Raw genomic sequence first — 19,321 nt, forward strand, 5'->3', positions numbered from 1 at the left:
GCCTCTCCTCCCCCTCCCTCACGGCCGAACGAACTCTCGCACAGGCGCAGTACCCACTGAGGGCTGCGCCTGTGTGATCAGCAGGAGACTGAGGGCAGGAGCTTCATACTCGTCACTGGGCATGCGCCGAGGCCAGTGACGTCCGTTTCTCGCTCTTCCCTCAGTCAGCCTGGTAGGAAGCACAGAGGATAGCCGATCGCTGCTGCACCCTGCGCTTTCTCCAGCCTGCCTGCCTGCCTGCCACAGTGAAGCCAGCCAGCGATTTCTTTCCCCACAGTCTCCTGCTGATCGCACAGGCGCAGCCCTCAGTGGGTACTGCGCCTGTGAGGGAGGGGGAGGAGAGGCTGTGGGAGGCTGGGGGCAGTTAGACAGTGCAAGGAAGGCGGGCTGGGCACTGTAAGAGGGGCGGTACTGGGCTCTCTAAGAGGAACAAAACGGAGGCATGGGCAGAAAACCCACAGAAGCACTCTGTAGGGCTTCCATAGGCTTCTGATTCGTGTGTCTTTTCCACGCCATATCTCCTGGATTGTGGACCCATTCAAGTGAAAGGGTGTACACACGGCCGGTTCCCATATATTGCGGACCCGCTGTTTTCGGGCTGCAATACAGGCACAGCCGGGTAACAGCCAAGTGCATAAGAGTGTAATCTGGCCATCTGGTACATGCATAACTGGAGCATCTAGCTTTTCTCCCAATTTACTTCACCTATACCAGGTGAAAGTGTGGCTGTATAGTGCATGCATAACTGCGGAGTCATGTCAGATACAGCACCTTGTGATAATCCATTTACTCTGTGTCTGGTGCTGGCAAAGGCCATGAAACCATAGCATAAGGCAGGCATCCTCAAACTGCGGCCCTCCAGCTGTTGTAAAACTACAACTCCCACAATGCCCTGATGTAGGCTGATACCTGTAGGCTGTTCAGGCATGCTGGGAGTTGTAGTTTTGCAACAGCTGGAGGGCCGCAGTTTGAGGATGCCTGGCATAAGGGGACTAGCTTTGGCACATTTACCCCGCCTCACTAATGATGTACTGCAGCAACCAGGTGAAACCATAACTGTGAAGCTATGTCAGATACAGCATTTGGTGACATTCCAAGTTGTAGTTTTTAATGGTGCTATTTTGTGGTACACATAACTTAATGATTTAAACTTTTAACTCTTTCTGGGAGGGAGATTGGTTAAAAATAACACAATAAAGCCTCATGCACACGGTTTTGTGCAGACCCGCAAAACACTGAAGCCGCCTGTGTGCCTTTCGCAATTAACAGAACAAGCAGCCTATTGTAGATATGCCTATTCCTGTCCGCAAAATGGACAAGAATAGGACATGTTATATTATTTTTGTGGGGCCACGGAACAGAGCAACACGAAGTGCTTTTGCGGCCCCATTGAAGTGAATGGGTCCGCACCCAAGCTGCAAAAACTGCAGCTCGGATGCGTACCAGAACAACGGTTGTGTGCATGAAGCCTAACTTTACTCTCTGGGTCAGTACGATTACAGTAATACCAAATATATATAGTTTTTTTTTTAAGTTTTTTTTTTACTACATGCACTACTTTAAACAATATATATATATATATATATATATATATATTTACATCACTGCATCCCAAGAGCCACACCATTTTTATTTCCACAGAGATGTGTGAGGGGTTGATTTTTGCAAGATGACTTGTAGTTTACATTAGTATCATTTTGGGGTACATAACACTTTTTTATTCACTATATGGGATAAATTACAAGATAATTGAGTAGTGTGGGTAGTTATGGACGTGACTATACCAAATATGTGGAGAAGTAAAAAAAATCTTTTACTTGGAATATTTTTATACATTATATCTTTACTTTTTATTTTTACTGTTTAATAGCCAATTAAGGGCTGTTTGTTTCTAAAATACATTGCTCCTGTAGTGCAATGTATTTTATTGTCGGTGCTATACTGACATTCACCAGCAGGCTTTGCCAGAGAGGGGCAGCCTGCTTGAGGCCTTCACTATTAACTTCTATGGCGCTTCTGCCAGGCCATTAGAGCAGGAGCATGGCTGTAGCATTAGCAAAGGTGATAGCCCAGACTAAGTCCCCTTAGTGACCGCCGTTAAAAGTGAATATTTACATATATCGGGGGAAGATCCCCATAATGTAGTTTCCTTCTCCTTCTAGTATGTCAAAGAAAAATCGCCAACACTGAAACATTTTATACATAAGTTTAGCACCACCCCTGCGGGCTCTTTCTTGTGCTACAATTGAGCTATTCAGCTAAAGCTGTGATTTTAGTCTTGTTTTGAAAGCTGAAAATATAATCTATCTTCCGTTCACATAGACTTATGTGGGCTTGTTTTCTGGGGGGGAATCCAAATGCGGTGGAATAAAAACAAAACACAATTTTGCCACTGTTTCATGGGTTCATTTTTACTGCATTCTCTATGCAATAAAACTGACCTGTTACCTTCTTTTTCAGGGTCTATACAATGACAGCATATAAAAACTTTGGAACTTTTCTTTATTTTTTTGCATTGCCATATTCTAACCCCCAGAACATATATATATATATATATATATATATATATATATATATATATATATATATATATATATATATATATTTATTAATAATAAAATATCCGGCGGTCTGTAGTTTTTGTTGCTACCATTTTGGAGTTGGAGTTTGATCACTTTTTGTTCAATTTTATGGGGAAGTGAAGCAACAGAAAAATGACAGGACAGATATGTTTATATTGTAATACTTAGATCATCTTAGAATGCGGTGATACCTATATTTTTTTTCTTTACTGTTTATTTTAAGTATGAGGAAAGGCGGGGGGATTCGATTTCATTAAAAAAAATATATATATAAAAAAAAATGTATATATAATATTTTATTTATACTATTTTTTTCTCCCCCCTAGGGGACTTGAACACGCAATCATGTGATTTCTGCTCCATGCCCCACAGACTGCTATGAAATACTCCCATTGCTGCATATTGTAGACTTATTATGTCCCTACAGAGCCCTGCCACAGTATCTGTTCCTGTGGTAACTTTGTTTCCTAAGGCTAGCTCTACACTGCTGGATTTTCACTACTCCGCAATTCTGGCCGTGACAGATGTCGAGTGACCAATGTCACTAATGACCTAAAGCTTGAGGCTACCACAGCGAATAATTTGCTTATCTGAGTTCAGCATGGGGAAGCCATTCAGGGAAAAACTTCAGATGCTGTCCTCACAATTAGGCCGAATGCACACGGCCATGAGCGGTCCGTGGAACCGCGGCCTGGATTCCTCCTGAGAGCAGGAGCGCATGGCATCATTGGTTGCTATGACGCCGTGCGCTCCCTGCTGCCGCCGCAATACAGTAACACACTGGTATGATCTATACCAGTGTGTTACTGTACTGTGGCGGCAGCAGGGAGCGCACTGCGTCATAGCAACCAATGACGCCGTGCGCTCCTGCTCTCAGGAGGAATCCAGGCCGCGGTTCCACGGACCGCTCATGGCCGTGTGCATACGGCCTAATTGTGAGGACAGCATCTGAAGTTTTTCCCTGAATGGCTTCCCCATGCTGAACTCAGATAAGCAACCGATGACGGCCGTGTGCATTCGGCCTAAACCACAACATCTGAGAGGTTCAATGTCTGTAAGGCCCCTTTCACACGGCCATCGCGGAAGAGGTCCGGATGCGTTACGGGAAACCCGCGCGAGTGCACACACAATTTCAGTCAGTTTTGGCTGCAATTATGTTATTCAGTTTTTACAGCTCGAGTGCAAAGCGTTTTAATGCGTTTTTGCACGCATGTGATAAAAACCTGAATGTTGGTACCCAAACCCTGACTTCTTCACTGAAGTTTGGGTTCGGTGTCTTGTAGATTTTATTTTCCATTATAACATGGTTATAATGGAGAATAGCATTCTTTAATACAGAATGCTAAATAAAATGACCATTGAGGGTTAAAAAATGACTCGCCTCATCCACTCAAGCAGTCATTGTCGTCTTCTTTTATTCTTGTTGCAGGAGCTGCAAAAAGACCTGCGCTGACATCACCGCGCTCACCATGATGTCAGCGCAGGTCCTTTTGCAGGTCCTGCAAAAAAGAAAGAAGACTATAACGGCTGTGTGATCAAGTGGATGAGGGGAGTAGGTTTTTTTAAATCATTTTTTAGCCCTCAATGGTAATTTTACTTAGCATTCTGTATTAAAGAATGCTATTATTTTCTATTATAACCATGTTATAATGGAAAATAATAAAGTAAATGGACTTTAATTGGGTCCTGGGGCTCATCCCCATATTCACATCATGTCCTTAGCAATCCCCCATGAAAATCGCATTGCATCCGCACTTGCTTGCGGATGCAATGCGATTTTCACGCAGCCCCATTCACTTCTATGGGGCCTGCGTTGCTTGAAAAACACAGAATATAGACCATGCTGCGATTTTCACACAACGCACAAGTGATGTGTGAAAAACATCTCTAATGTACACAGCCCCATTGAAATGAATGGGTCAGGATTCAGTGCAGGTGCAATGCGTTCACGTCACGCATTGGACCCGCGCGGAAAACTCGACTGTGTGAAAGGGGCGTAAATGTCAGCTTCTGTGTAGGCACAATGTTTAAATGCTGGACTTTAAGCAAAGGTAGAGGTCTGGAAGGTGTCAAAGCTAGGATTGTGTCCTAGCTGCTTTTAACTGGTGAAATGGCTGTTAGAAATGATCCCCAAACTGATATAAAAAGGCTAAATCATTGGTTTTATCGCCAGCTTTCAAGCAAGACCAACATCGCAGCTGTAGCTCAAATGGATCCTGAGACCTCCCCCACCCCTTTCAGCCGGCAATGATCTTAGCCAGCCTGGAGAAGGGAGGGGCCAGTGGGGAACATGCTGACAGACTGCAGGAGGATAGGAGAAACACAGATCCTGTCTCCTTGTATAACTGTACATGATCCTAAGAGGAGGGTAATGTGGACTTCTGTGCACTTGCTTGTCTAATCACCCCTTAGGCAATTAATTGACACCATGACCCAAATCTTTACCAGCCCCCCTCACAAATATCAATACATTTTACATGTCCCTATCCTGTCCATACCTATTCTTCAGAGTAAAAAATGCAGACTGCTTATCTAGCTATATATGTTACAATTAGGGTCCATTCACACGTCCGTTGTTTCTTTCCTGATCTGTTCCGTTTTTTGCGGACCAGATCTGGACCCATTCATTTTCAATGGGTCCTGAAAAAAATCGGACAGCACAATGTCAGATTTTTTTTTTTCAGGCCCCATTGAAAATGAATGGGTCCAGATCTGTTCCGCAAAAAACGGAACAGATCAGAAAAGAAACTGCGGACGTGTGAATGGACCATACTGATAATGATTATCACTAGGGAGGCACTTTTTATTTTCTGACCTTAGTGACCACCCTTATGCTGCTTTTTTTATTTTTTTATTTAATGCGGCCCAGTCTAAACACTGCACGGGTCCCGTGGGGACCCAGCTCTCACATGAGAGCCGCACTAATTCTCTTAACAGCCCAGAGCACCAGGAGTGCCGATCAGGGCTATTTAACTCTTCACATGCTGCGGCAATGTGGCCCGCCGCATGTAAAGCGGTGACAGAGGGAGCATTTGCATGGGGGAGGGGGGTGGGTTGGGGCGCGCGCAATGTGTGTAAAGGCTTGCTGTGGTCTGATATAGGCCTTATGCCAGCCTTGAGTATTTTCCAGCAGTCCGTGCCTCTCTGGCGCAGCCTGCTGGTCAAGATCTGTTTAGTACTGACATTAAAATGCAATGCACTATAGGGATAGTGCATTGTATTTTAAAATCAATCAAAATGTGGTCTGTTATAGTCCCCTTGTTGGAACGATCAAGTGTTAAATGTTTTTAACATTTTTTTTATTAAATAAAAAAAATTCCATTAAATGCACCTTTTTTCTATTTGAAAATACATTTTCAATGAAAAAAATGCAAAAAAAATTCTACATCCATAAAAACCTGCAATACATAAATATTAGGGATGAGCCAATCGACTTTGGATGAAACATAAAAATGTTCCTTAATCCTAAACTTGATTATATCACCAAGGAGGTTAAAGTGTACTTATCACCTCCATAGTGCACAAGCTAAATTTAAGACATAAATTCAAAATTTGGAGGGTTTTACCAATTTTAATGTGACTGGTGGTGTGAGTTAGGGATTTTCAGTACTTTTATCCTCAGTAACCAGCTCTCTCTACTACACAGTGGGCAGAGCTGTGTAGTTTTGGTGCAAGAGCTGCTCCAGAACAGCAATTGGTGGGGGTACTGATAGTCGCAGTGTAAGGCTATATGCACACAGCCGTTGTTTTGGTCCGCATCCGAGCCGCAGTTTTTGCGGCTTGGATGCGGACCAATTCACTTCAATCAGGCCACAAAAGATGAAGACAGCACTCCGTGTGCTGTCCGCATCTGTGGCTCCATTCCGTGGACCGCCAAAAAAGTATTACATGTCCTATTCTTGTCCGTGCTTTGCGGACAAGTTATAGGCAGTTATATTAAAGGTTGTCGTGCCGTTCCACAAAATGCAGAAGGCGCACGGCGGATCCGCAAAACACACAACGGTCACGTGCATATAGCCTAAGTGTGACATTGTTTGACAAAAAATTTGGGCAAGTGATTGAGGATACCGCTGTTATTACATGCAGAAATTTCCCCGGCAACATGGGGAGGAGCGATCGCTATGCAATCGCTCTTCCCCATGCTCTACATAGTTTAAAGGCGGCAGATCGTAATTGGCACGTTTTGCCGCTCGAAAATCCTGATGCTCATTCATCAAGCAATCGGTGGCAGTATTACACTTGTTATCGATCGGGTAGAAAATCTGCCCGTCTAATTTTAAGTTGCATTACTGAAATAAATTAACTTTGCACGATATTCTAATTTTTCAAGTTTCACCTGTACCTATTAGACTAGACCGTAAAAACACATTTATCATCCCGAATCAGTCACTTTGATAAATCTGGCACATTTTTAGATTGACAGAGTTTTCATTTTAAAAATAAGACTGTATTGGTAAATCTGCCCCAATAAGCTGATGAAAGCTTTTGATATATTTGCAGGGGTTGTGATAAGCGCCTTTGGTCCAGGATTGATATGAGTCGCTGCAAGTCTCTGATGCCACAGGCACTAAGTGGCATCATTAAAAGGCAGCCTGTGCAGCTTGACCTCAGTTGGACAAATGTTTCTAAGAAACAGCTCATGTGGTTGGTGAACAGGTTGCCAGGTGAGTACTGGGTATTATTTGGATTATTTAGCTTCAAAGCGTTTGTCAAATCTCTTGAACCCACAGCAGTCATTTGTGGCATATTAATAAAATGGTAAAGATGTAAATACTGCTATAAAAAAATGGCATAAATTTGTCATTGTTCACATCAGCGTTCTATTTTCCTGACGCTTTACTAGAGAAAATATTGCAACATGCTGCACTATTTTATCCAAGATTTTTAATGGAATTAGCGGCAGAGACCCCTAACAAAGCCTCCCTCCAACACATAGGTGAACTAAGCATAATCTTAAAAACTGTCACAATAAACTGCACCCAAAAATATTTTTGCCCTCTTCTGTATAGTTTTGATTATTTTATTTTCTTTTCTTTATTTCAACCCTGGGTAGAAAATGATGTCTGATGGGGGTTATATGAGAATTGAGGAGGGAATGCTTGTACCAATTACTGAAATAAGGACTGATTTCTTACTGCTATTTATATTCTAAGTAGGATATTTTTCGCACTTGCACCTGTTTTACCATTGAACTCAATGGGAGGCTGTTATTGACATTATGATTCCAGATTACGCCAAACTGGTTATTTTAAATTTTTTGGGCATTTGAACCTACCCAGGGCTCCAGACTAAAAAAAATATCAAGGAGCCATTGGCTCCTAACCTGAAAAATTTAGGAGCCAAATTACATTTTTAGTCGCCAAATTTAAAATACATGTAATTACGGTATAACAGATACTGGAGATCCTGACAGACCGATGAACATGAACAGATCCCTAACGTCAGAACCTGATCAGAAAGGGAATAATTAGAGTATTCGGCTACTTTCACACTTGCGGCAGTGTGATCCGGCAGGCAGTTCGGTCGTCGGAACTGCCCGCCGGATCCGCCGCTGACTGAAAGCATTTGTGAGACGGATCCGGATCACAAATGCATTGCAAGGATGGGTCCGTCTCTCCGCATGTCATGGGGACAGACGGATCGGTCTTGTATTTTTACCGGTCTGCGCATGCCGGAAGGACAGATCCGGCATTCCGGTATTTTGAATGCCGGATCCGGCACTAATACATTCCTATGGGAAAAAATGCCAAGTCTTCAGTTTTTTTGGCCGGAGATAAAACCGTAGCATGCTACGGTTTTATCTTTTGCCTGATCAGTCAAAATGACTGAACTGAAGACATCCTGATGCATCCTGAACGGATTACTCTCCATTCAGAATGCATGGGGATATGCCTGATCAGTTCTTTTCCGGTATAGAGCCCCTGTGACGCAACTCTATGCCGGAAAAGAAAAACGCTAATGTGAAAGTACCCTATGTGAGGCTGGTCACCCTGATGCCTCAGATACAGCCCTCCATTCACAGCAGCCTGTATTCTGCTGCATCAGGGGGCACTTCTGATACCACCCGAGGACCTGAGGGCCCAGAACAGAGTTCCTGCAGTCAGCCTGCTTTGTCCTCAGGTGACTCCCGCTGGCCGCAGGTAAGTCGTCCTCAGTGAGCCCACAACACTTCAGCATAAAATTGGAGATGCGCAGAGAAAGTTAGGGGGGGGGGGGGGGAGATACTGGGCAGCGGCAGCCATTAGCAAGTGGGGGGGTGATCAGCAGTCATCTCGCCACTTGCTAATGTTAAGTATGTAAAGGGTTAATAGGAGCCGCACTGGTCAAGACACTAAAAAGCCAGTGAACCATATCTCTTTCAAAAGTCCGTGCTTAGGAGATAACCTCCCCTCCTACTAAGCACGACTATTGAGAGATATGGTTCGCTGGCTTTTTAGTGTCTTGACCAGTGCGGGCTCCTATTAACCCTTTTATTCCCTTATTAAGAATGTTTGTGAGCCCAGGCAGGGAGCTCACACGGAGCACCAGCAGCAGGCCCCTGAGTGTTATCAGGGTTGTAAAGACAAGGATTAGCCTTTATCAGCGCAGGGGTGAGTGACTGTCTCTTTGTGGATTGTTAATTATTCCTTCTCAAGCTAACCTCCGTTCTAGGCTCCCTGTCTTCTTCATTACTCTGACTGAGATCAAGCGTCTGCTGTGTTCAGCACAGGAGAATGGGGGCGGGGTGAGAGGAGCAGCCAATGGCAGGGCAGCCCGGGAATACTAAGACCAATCAGCAGCCTCCTCTCTAACAGAGCTCTATCCACTGTGCGGAGCTCTGTTATTGGATTGCCTTCTGCCTGCTGGATGAAATGCCGATCTTCTTAAAGCGGCAGAGCAGCGGAGGGTCTAGGCGCAAATGGCGACAAGACTACAAAGTCTTGTCGCCATTTCACAATTCTAAGTCGCATTGGCGACCATTTTGGTCGCCATCTGGAGCCCTGCTACCGCACACTTGTACGGGAGTTATGGAAATAACCATAGCACAACCTGCTCTTTTGTTGTCCATTGTCTTCACCAGCTCTGCCTGACATATCCAATTGGGACGAGGTTGCAGTTTTGAGGTTGGAATACTACTTTAAGGGAGAGGAGGAAAAGAAAAAAAATTGTTGAATATTTTGGGTTGTTTCTGATCTGTTACCTGACCTAACTCATTACCTGTTCTCTCTCAGGGTTGAAAGAACTTATCCTTGCTGGTTGCTCATGGTCTGCAGTCTCTGCTCTCAGCAGCTCCAGCTGTCCGCTCCTCAGAACGCTGGATTTACGCTGGGGTGTGGGAATCAAAGATTCACAGATAAGAGATCTGCTCACACCACCCTCTGAGAAGCCAGGTAACGTGTGTAAAGCTATCGCCTGTCCTCTTCACCCACAATTACTTTTTATTTTATTTTTATTCTCACTATTTGAGAAAATTACAATATTTTGTGTTTGCAGGACTCGACTCTCGCAGCAAGCTCCGCTTCTTGACAGATCTGCGGCTTTCTGGCCTGGACATTTCCGATGTCACGCTACGGCTCATCATACGGCATTGTCCTCTCTTGTCTAAGCTAGACCTCAGCCACTGCCCATTGTTGACGGATCAGTCTGTCAACCTACTTACAGCTGTTGGATCATCTACACGGGTTTCTCTCTCACACATCCACTTAGCAGGTAAGTTGTGGTCCAGTGTTTGTTCTATCCAATAATTATGGGACATTTTTATAAATATTGAAGTCACCTTGGAAAGTAGCACCAGTACAGGCATTGATGATGAGTACCGTAGTTGTGTATTTACTGTGTAATGAAGCTTTTTTGTATTGCTAGTTAGTCTGTGCAGTTAAATTTAGGGTCCTTTCACATGTCCGTAGTGTATTACGGATCCGCAATACACCCGGCCGGCACCCCCATAGAACTCCCTATTCTTGTCCGCAATTGCGAACAAGAATAGGACATGTTCTATTTTTTTCGGGAGCCGCGGAATAGAAGATCGGGTGCGATTAAAGGTGCGTTACAGGAATTTTAATATTGATGGGCTATTCTCAGCATAACTATCTGATCTGCAGGGTTCTGACACATTGGGCACCTGTCAATTAGCTGTCCCCGAATAACTCCAGGAGCAAAACTACACAGCTGTATCCATTGTGTAGTGGATGGAGCTGGCAACTGCAGCACTGCTCCCATTTATTTTAACCCCTTAGTGACCACTAATACGCCTATTTACTGACTTGAACAAAGGGGGTTTAGCTAAACAACTGGCTTTAATCAATCATTACATGTACCCAAAATGGTGCATTTAAAACTGTAACTTGTCCTGCAAAAAATAAGACCTCATACAAGTACATTGATGAAAAAACTTGTGTGGTCACTAAGGGGTTAAAGGGAATAGTGCTGCAGTGTCGAGCTGCATCAATTTTCAATCATAAATGCAGCTCCATAAATGGCAGGCAATGTGCATTAAGCCTGTCCTGACACCGCGATTTTGCTATTTTTATTTTATTTTATTTATTTTTAAATCATGCTTTCTTTGCATCTACATATTCTCACCCCCTTAACTACTTATATTTACATCTGTGGAGCTGTGTAAAACGGTAGAAACTTGGTGGCTATGGCGCTGTTCAACTCTTGAGCGGTTGGCATTTTTAAAGACCCAGTCAGCATTTTGACCATGCAAAACTGCTGACCTCACTTAGATAGGAGTCCAGAATAGCTGGACAATTGTCCAAAACACAAATAGGAGACCACTGCAGCAATCACTCAGAGCATAGGGGTTGTGAATCAGCTCACTGTAGAGAGCACTTCACAGTGGAGCACTGCTTCCTAGGCACTTGCAGTAGTAGAATCTAGCAAAATAAAAGTTCATATTCACACTATTCTGAAGTACTAGTAACTGAAAATCGTTCCCAGGCCTTTAACCCCTCAGATGCTGCGGTCAGTTGCGGCCCCAGCATCTGAGCAGTTTGAAGAAGGGGCGGAACTGCTTCTGTCCCCCAATCACATGCAAAACTCCCACCCAGTCACAGAATTGCCATGGTTTGGTCTCCTCGCTTCCTCAAGAAATAGAGTAAAAGATCATCAGAAAGTTGCATGTTCACCAAAATGGCACCAATAAAGATCACCCTGCAAAAATGAGCGCTCTGTCACCACATTTTTGCCCCTTCAGCTAATACCACAGTTGTATATCCAAGAGACCCCTGATTCTTAAGGTGTAAAATTGCTTTTAGGGGCCATTCACACATCCGTGTGTGTTTTGCGGATCCGCAAAACACTGACACCGGCAATGTGCGTTCCGCATTTTGCGGACCGCACATCGCCGGCACTTAATAGAAAATGCCTAATCTTGTCCGCAATTAGGGACAAGAATAGGACATGTTCTATTTTTTTCGGGAATTGCGGATGTGTGAATGGAGCCTTACTCGCCTTCTAACTGCTGTGATCCTGTAAACATTCTGCTCTCCTGGAGTCCTGAGGAGGAGTAAAAAGTTTGACTAAAAGTAACACATTTGTAATCTGTATCCATTACACTATGCATTACTTTTGGCAGTTTGATAGGGTTACAGGAGATGATTGGATAACTTTTAAAGGGGTTTCCCTTTACTCCGAAACTTTCCAAGGTCCTACTAACGCTCACAGGAAGGGTGCAGAGGTACCTTTTTCATACATGTTGTGCTCCTCCTAGCCCCTCAATACCTTGATTGTGCCTCCTCCTGAGTGTTCCTCCCACAGGTGTGTCTTTCACTCTGTCCTTCTTCCTTGCTGTTTCTAGAACATACATCAACATGCTTCATAATGTCACACTGATTAACAATGCTTTTATATCACTTTTGTACTTTTCTGCTGTAGAAAAGTTGCTATTTGCACCAAGATGTGTGATAGATAGATAGATAGATATATATATATATATATATATATATATATAATTTTTTTTTATTTTTTTTTATTTATTTTTTTATATAGTCTAGACGTGTGCCATCTTTGCCAGCTACTCGTTGGTGTAGATTCCAATTGCTGGTACATGGACCTCATGAGGATATTGCAAAATTATTAGGGCTTCAATAATTTTTGCACATCGTATGCGAGAGCAAGCTTTCTTAACAAGACTGCGTCAGGAACATCAGTCTTTATAAATACACCCCCCCCCCCCCCCCCATAGTGTGCCTGCAGTATATTAGCCTCCGTCTCTATCATTGAAAATCCGTTCATGTTGGGGTACTTTCACATTAGTGTTAAAGTTTTATGGTATTGAGTTCCGTCCTAGGGGCTCAATACCGGAAAAATATGAATCACTTTTATCCTAATGCATTCTGAATGGAAAGCAATCCTATCAGTATGCATCAGGATGTCTACCGTTCGTCCCTTTTACGGTACTTGGCCGGAGAAAAAAACCGCAGCATGCTGCCGTATTTTCTCCGGCCAAAATTCCGGAACACTTGCCGGAATGCCAGATCCTGCATTAATTTCCATTGAAATGTATTCATGCCTGATCCGGTACCAAGTGTTCAAGAAATTGCCGCATTGACATACCCGGTTTTACTGTATCCGTTTTCCAGATGACACCAGAGAGACTGATCCAGTATTTCCATGTATTTGTCAAATGGATCTAGAAACAAATGATCTTCGTTTGCATGCGGATTTCCGGATCCGGCAATGGAACTGCCTGCCGGATTCTTCTAACGCTAGTACCCTTAGTAATAATTAACACAAAATGGCATTTCTATCACTGCAGTGCATTCGGCAGGGTTATATGCTTGTATGGAGCAGTGTTTAAAGTTTGCTGGGCTCCCAAGAATGTGTCAGTAATATAATCTGACTATATTGGCAATTAATTCCATCTCTATCTCCCTATCGGGAGAACATTGTGCGACACTGCATATCACTGTACCAGGAATAATGAGATCTGGCAGAATAATGACAATTAGGGCTGATTCACACGACCGTATGTATTTTGTGGTCCGCAAATAAACAGATCCACAAAAAATACGAATGATGTTGGTGAGCATGCCGTATTTTGCAGAACTGAACAGCTGGCCCCTAATAGAACAGTTCTATCCTTGTCCGTAATGCGGACAATAATAGGACATGTTCTATTTTTTTGGGGAAAGAAAATACAGACATACGGAAATAAAATGCACATGGAGTAACTTCCGTTTTTTTTTGCAGACCCATTGAAATTAATGGTTCCGTATACAGTCCGCAAAAAAAAAAACACTGCACAGACACCGAAAGAAAATACGTTTGTGTGCATGAGCCCTTACTGTGTGTCTTGACACAACCTCAAAGATGTAGTGGGGAGCTTGAAAAAAATTCCAACTGGGCTGAAATTGGGACTTTTTTTACAGCGTTCCCGATGAGGCTGAATTTTACAAATTCGGTATGCGGTGAAATGAATAAAGCATATGGTGTTGACCATAGGAACCAGACTTCCATAGCACTAATTAGTAATTTTAAGTAATTAAATGTTTTTTATTTTTTTATTGTAATTTCCTCCTTTTTGTTTTTCAGGTTGTAAAGGAGTAACTGATGAGTCCTTATTGTACTTGCGGCGAGCCTCCAACCTGACTCTTATTGATCTTCGAGGTTGCAAACAAGTGACACGGGGAGCATGTGAGGGGTTCATCTCGGACCTGTCTGTGAGCACCTTGTACTGTCTGTCAGATGAAAACCTTATCCAAAGGATTAGCTAGGACTAGGTGTGTGCTAGAGTTTTGGTGCAGGGAGATACCATGCTGTTGGAGGATGCACAATATCAAACCACCACCTCCTCGTTGGGTCTCTCCAGCCCCCTAATCTCCCTCTCATCCTGACTCAAACAAGGAGCAATAATTGGCGATTTAAGATCCACTCTCATATGCCTGTGGTGGGGCAATCGCTTGGTGCAAAGAAGTGGGCTATATCTGAAACGGGTATTAAAACGGCTTTGGAAGCCTTGATGGTTTCGGTCACTTCTAGGGCTGAATTCAAGACGTCTAGGACCGGATCTCCATTGTCACAGAGCAAAGAGACTTTTTTTTTTTGTTTTTTTGAAAAAAAATAAATAAATATTATTATTTTTTTGCCTCCTTAGCACAGGATAGCTCTCCACCAGACAGGTTAATGGAGAACCCACTGAGGAGTGAGCGGGCAGCTCAGACTTTTGTTTTTCTCCATCTGGTTTTTGACCATATTTTTCTTTTAACATTTGACCCCCTGTTAAGCATTAAAACTGTGAGAGAGGTTTATTTCTGTGGGTGCTTGGGTTGTGAATAGGAGAGAGGGCAGGCTGCTTCTTGGTAAATAGTAAGAGGTAATATTATATATTTTTCTTTTTTAACTTAAGAGTTTGGTTTGTTGCTTTCTTTTTTTTTTTTTTTTTTTTTTTTTGTGCCCAATTCCTCTCTCTAGAGAACTTAGATGCAGAAGTGCACTCATGATTGCATTAGTTCTACACACACTGGGCAGCCATTTGTGCATATATAGAGAAATATATATAAATATATACAGAAGCTGGTGTGCGCATACACATTGAGCAAGTATGCGCCGGCGACTCCCTTTCCCAGCCTGGGACTAGGTTGTATAAAAGAGCCTGGATAATATTTTTCTGTGTGGGAGCGGTCTCGCTTTCCCTTTGTTTCTTTTGCAATAAAAAAAAAAAAAGTCTTAAATATGGTATGTGTGGTTTTGGGTTTCTAGTGCATATTCCGTTTCACCAGCTGAAAATAGTCCTAGTCCTGTAGTGAGTAGTATGACTTCTTTAAGCCTCATTCACACGTCAGTGTTGGGTCAGTGATTGTGAGCCAAAACCAGGATTGGACTCACCACAGACACAAAGTATAATGGAAAAATCTGCACCTGTTCTGTGTTTAGAGCTGCACCTGGTTTTGGCTCAAAATCAATGATTGAACTCATTACTGCATTACTGCATTACTACTATGCTACATTATGTACCTTATGGCCAGTGTGTAATGGTTTTACTTTTGTCATTATGGTGCAGTACTAGAGCGCCTGCACACATTGCGGCCTGGCCACAGGATCTGAATGCGGATTACCTTTAATTGCTGGGCTGCATATGTACTTGTTTCAAATGGTGAGTACAGTGTCATTTATTGGAAATCTGCATGTAGATTCAACAGCTGGGTCTCACCGGGTATGGCATTTATAGTAGTGTGTTGGGGGCAGTATGAAGCCATGCATAGACGGTAGTAAAAATTGAAACGTAAACTCCTGGCTTTCTCTGCCCCCCTGCCACTGATTGACAGATTTTTCTTACTGAATTAGGAGCAGATGCGGGCCCATTCACTTGAATAGGTCCCGAAGACATGGAAGCACTACGGACTGCTGGTCAGACTAGAGGTCACATGACCAGATTCTAATATGAAAAGATTCAAAATCCATGAATGCAACTCCAGGTGTAATAAATTAAACTACTAAAATACTGGTGATGACTAACCTTGTAGCAACCCCTGAGGTCCTTCCCTGCCCTCCTAAACATAAAGAAAAAACGTACTTGTCTGTGGTCCCATCTCTAAAAGTCTCCAATTGTGTTTTTTTTTTTTTTTCCCTTTCATCCTCCATAACTGCATTACCATGAGATGACCAGCCTCCAACCAAGTAGGGACAGGAAGAATAAATTTGAACCTCCTCCGGCTCCTCCTCAGTGTCTTCCTGTCCCTTCTCATGGCAAGTGCTGTGAGACTGTGTCTGTGGAGGCAGACAGAGGCGGCTGTTTTAACTTTTTATGCTTATGGCCACACGAGGGAAGCAGGCAGCAACCCGTTCCTTAGTTGGGTACTTGAGGTTGCTGGATAGTCCACTACATGCTGGGATTAACTGCTCATTCTCTCCCGCTCTGCGCGTCGGGCGGGGGATTCCATGTGGAGACCGGACACTCGCGGAGTCCCTCCGGTCATGTGCACGCCCTCTGCTGCAATCAGATAGGTTTGGCTCTAGTGTTGACGTCACAGGAAGGCGCCCTGCGTTACAGCGGCAACTTCTGGCGTACAGCCAAGCGATGGTGTGTGGAGTGGGGGGAGCTTAATTGGCGCACTGATCAATGCGGAAATCGCCCTCTGATCTGAGGTCTGCAGGTAAGGGGGATATAGAAGGGTGACTGTTGTGCATGGCCTGACAGCATGTATGAACTGGAGACCATTTTGGGAGAAAGAAAGACGAAAAAGATTTTGATTTCTAGGTCATTCAAAAATGAGTGTCCATTTGAGGAGGAGGATATGATTAAATGGTAGACAACTCGTAAGGTAAATGCTCTGGTGCAAAGATCTTCAGTTAGTCAGCTTTACGGTCCTTAAAGGCTATTACATGTTGGGTTAAAAATCATTGGGGTCATTTATCAAACTGGTATAAAGTAGAACTGGCTTAGTTGCCCATAGCAACCAATCAGATTCCACCTTTAGTTTCCCAAAGGATCTGTCAACTAAGCCACTAGTTGGATAAATTACCCGGCATGGAGCTGAAAACAGAAAATAATATAGTCTGCAGACAGGGGCAGGCTGGGCCCGGGGAACAGGGTGGCATATACCCCCTGAGCCGGTCCCCATTAGATATTTAAGGGCTGGCACCGCTAGCGTTGCAATGCACTTTGGAGCCATGGGGGAGTTTCAGGGAAGGGTAAGAATAGGATGACGGTGACATGCATGTATTTTTAGTCAATGGATGCCTTTATTTCACCTACTATATGTGTGTGTATATATATATATATATATATATAATATATATGTGTGTGTGTGTATGTATACAGTCAGGTTCATAAATATTGGGACATCAACACAATTCTAACCTTTTTGGTCAGGTGAACGGTGTAGGAATTACAACAGTTTGCATATGTGCCTCCCACTTGTTAAGGAACCAAAAGTAATGGGACAATTGGCTTCTCATCTGTTCCATGGCCAGGTGTGTGTAATTCCCTCATTATCCCGATGACAATGAGCAGATAAAAGGTCCAGAGTTCATTTTAAGTGTGCTATTTGCATTTGGAATCTATTGCTGTCAACTCTCTAAAGAGCTGTCACTATCAGTAAAGCAAGCCCATCAGAGAGATAGCAAAAATATTAGGTGTGGCCAAAACAACTGTTTGGAACATCCTTAAAAAGAAGGAACGCCTCGGTGAGCTCAGCAACACCAAAAGACCACGGAAAACAACTTTGGTGGATGACCGAAGAATTCTTTCCCTGGTAAAAGCACCCTGCACAACAGTTGGCCAGATCAAGAGCACTCTCCAGGAGGTAGCTGTATGTGTGTCAAAGTCAACAATCAAGAGAAGACTTCACCAGAGTGAATACAGAGGGTTCACCCCAAGATGTAAACCATTGGTGAGCCTCAAAAACAGGAAGGCCACATAAGAGTTTGCCAAACGACATCTAAAAAAGCCTTCACAGTTCTGGAACAACATCCTATGGACAGATGAAACCAAGATCAACTTGTACCAGAGTGATGGGAAGAGAGGATTATGGAGAAGAAAAGGAACTGCTCCTGATCCTAAGCATATCACCTAATCAGTGAAGCATGGTGGTGGTAGTGTCATGGCGTGGGCATGTATGGCTGCCAATGGAACTGGTTCTCTTGTATTTATTGATGATGTGACTGCTGACAAAAGCAGCAGGATGAATTCTGAAGTGTTTCGGGCAATATTACCAGCTCATATTCAGCCAAATGCTTCAGAACTCATCGGACAGCGCTTCACAGTGCAGATGGACAACGACCCCGAGCATACTGCAAAAGCAACCAAAGAGTTTTTTAAGGGAAAGAAGTGGAATGTTATGCAATGGCCAAGTCAATCACCTGGCCTGAATCCGATTGAGCATGCATTTCACTTGCTGAAGACAAAACTGAAGGGAAAATGCCCCAAGAACAAGCAGGAACTGAAGACTGTTGCAGTAGAGGCGAGAGCATCACCAGGGATGAAACCCAGAATCTGATGATGTCTATGCGTTCCAGACTTCAGGCTGTAATTGACTGCAAAGGATTTGCAACCAAGTATTAAAAAGTTAGTTTGATTTATGATTATTCTATCCCATTACTTTTGGTCCCTTAACAAGTCGGACCAAACTTTTGTAACTCCTACACCGTTCACCTGGATTTGGAAGTAAATACCCTCAAATTAAAGCTGACAGTCGGTAGTTAAAGCCCATCTTGTTCATTTTGTTTCATTTCAAATCCATTGTGGTGGTGTATAGAGCCAAAAATGTTAGAATTGTCGATGTCCCAATATTTATGGACCTGACTGTATGTGATGACACACTGCGCCTGCTGAGCTTATAAGTAAACATGTGGTCAAAGGAGCTCTCCATGAAGGTGAAACAAGCCATCCTTAATCTGCAAAAACACAAAAAAAAAAATCTGAGGAATTGCTACACTATTATGAGTGGCAAAATCTACAGTTTGGTACATCCTGAGAAAGAAAGAAAACATTGGTGACCTGAACAATTCAAAAAGACCTAGACGCCCACAGAAAACAACAGTGGTGGATGATCGCAGAATAATTACCATGGTGAAGAGAAACCCCTTCGCAACAGTTAACCAAGTGAAAAACTCCAGGATATAGGCGTATCAATATCCAAATCTACCATAAAGAGAAGACTGCATGAAAGTAAATATAGAGGTGCAAGCTACTCATATGAGCCTCACGAATAAGAAGTCTAGATTTGACTTTTTTTCTTTTTTTTAGCAAAGTCTTAAAAAAACAGCATACTTCTGGAAGAACATTCTTTGGACAGATGAAACCAAGATCAACC

At 43.2% G+C, this 19,321-nt stretch overlaps 1 protein-coding gene across 3 annotated transcripts in view; it reads left to right on the plus strand.

Moving 5' to 3' along the window:
• Window positions 1–15,238, plus strand: part of KDM2A (lysine demethylase 2A) — a 286,076-nt gene extending 270,838 nt beyond the window's left edge. For all 3 annotated transcript variants that reach the window (XM_044296600.1, XM_044296601.1, XM_044296599.1), the window contains 4 exons: window positions 7,083–7,246; window positions 9,794–9,952; window positions 10,056–10,271; window positions 14,100–15,238. In XM_044296600.1, the coding sequence (XP_044152535.1) occupies window positions 7,083–7,246; window positions 9,794–9,952; window positions 10,056–10,271; window positions 14,100–14,281 (721 nt within the window). In that variant the 3' untranslated portion in view covers window positions 14,282–15,238. The remainder of the gene's footprint in view (window positions 1–7,082; window positions 7,247–9,793; window positions 9,953–10,055; window positions 10,272–14,099) is intronic.
• The last annotated feature ends 4,083 nt before the right edge of the window (window positions 15,239–19,321 follow it).

This window comes from Bufo gargarizans, chromosome 6, assembly GCF_014858855.1.
Source record: "Bufo gargarizans isolate SCDJY-AF-19 chromosome 6, ASM1485885v1, whole genome shotgun sequence".
In the NCBI taxonomy this organism is placed as follows: Eukaryota; Metazoa; Chordata; class Amphibia; order Anura; family Bufonidae; genus Bufo; species Bufo gargarizans.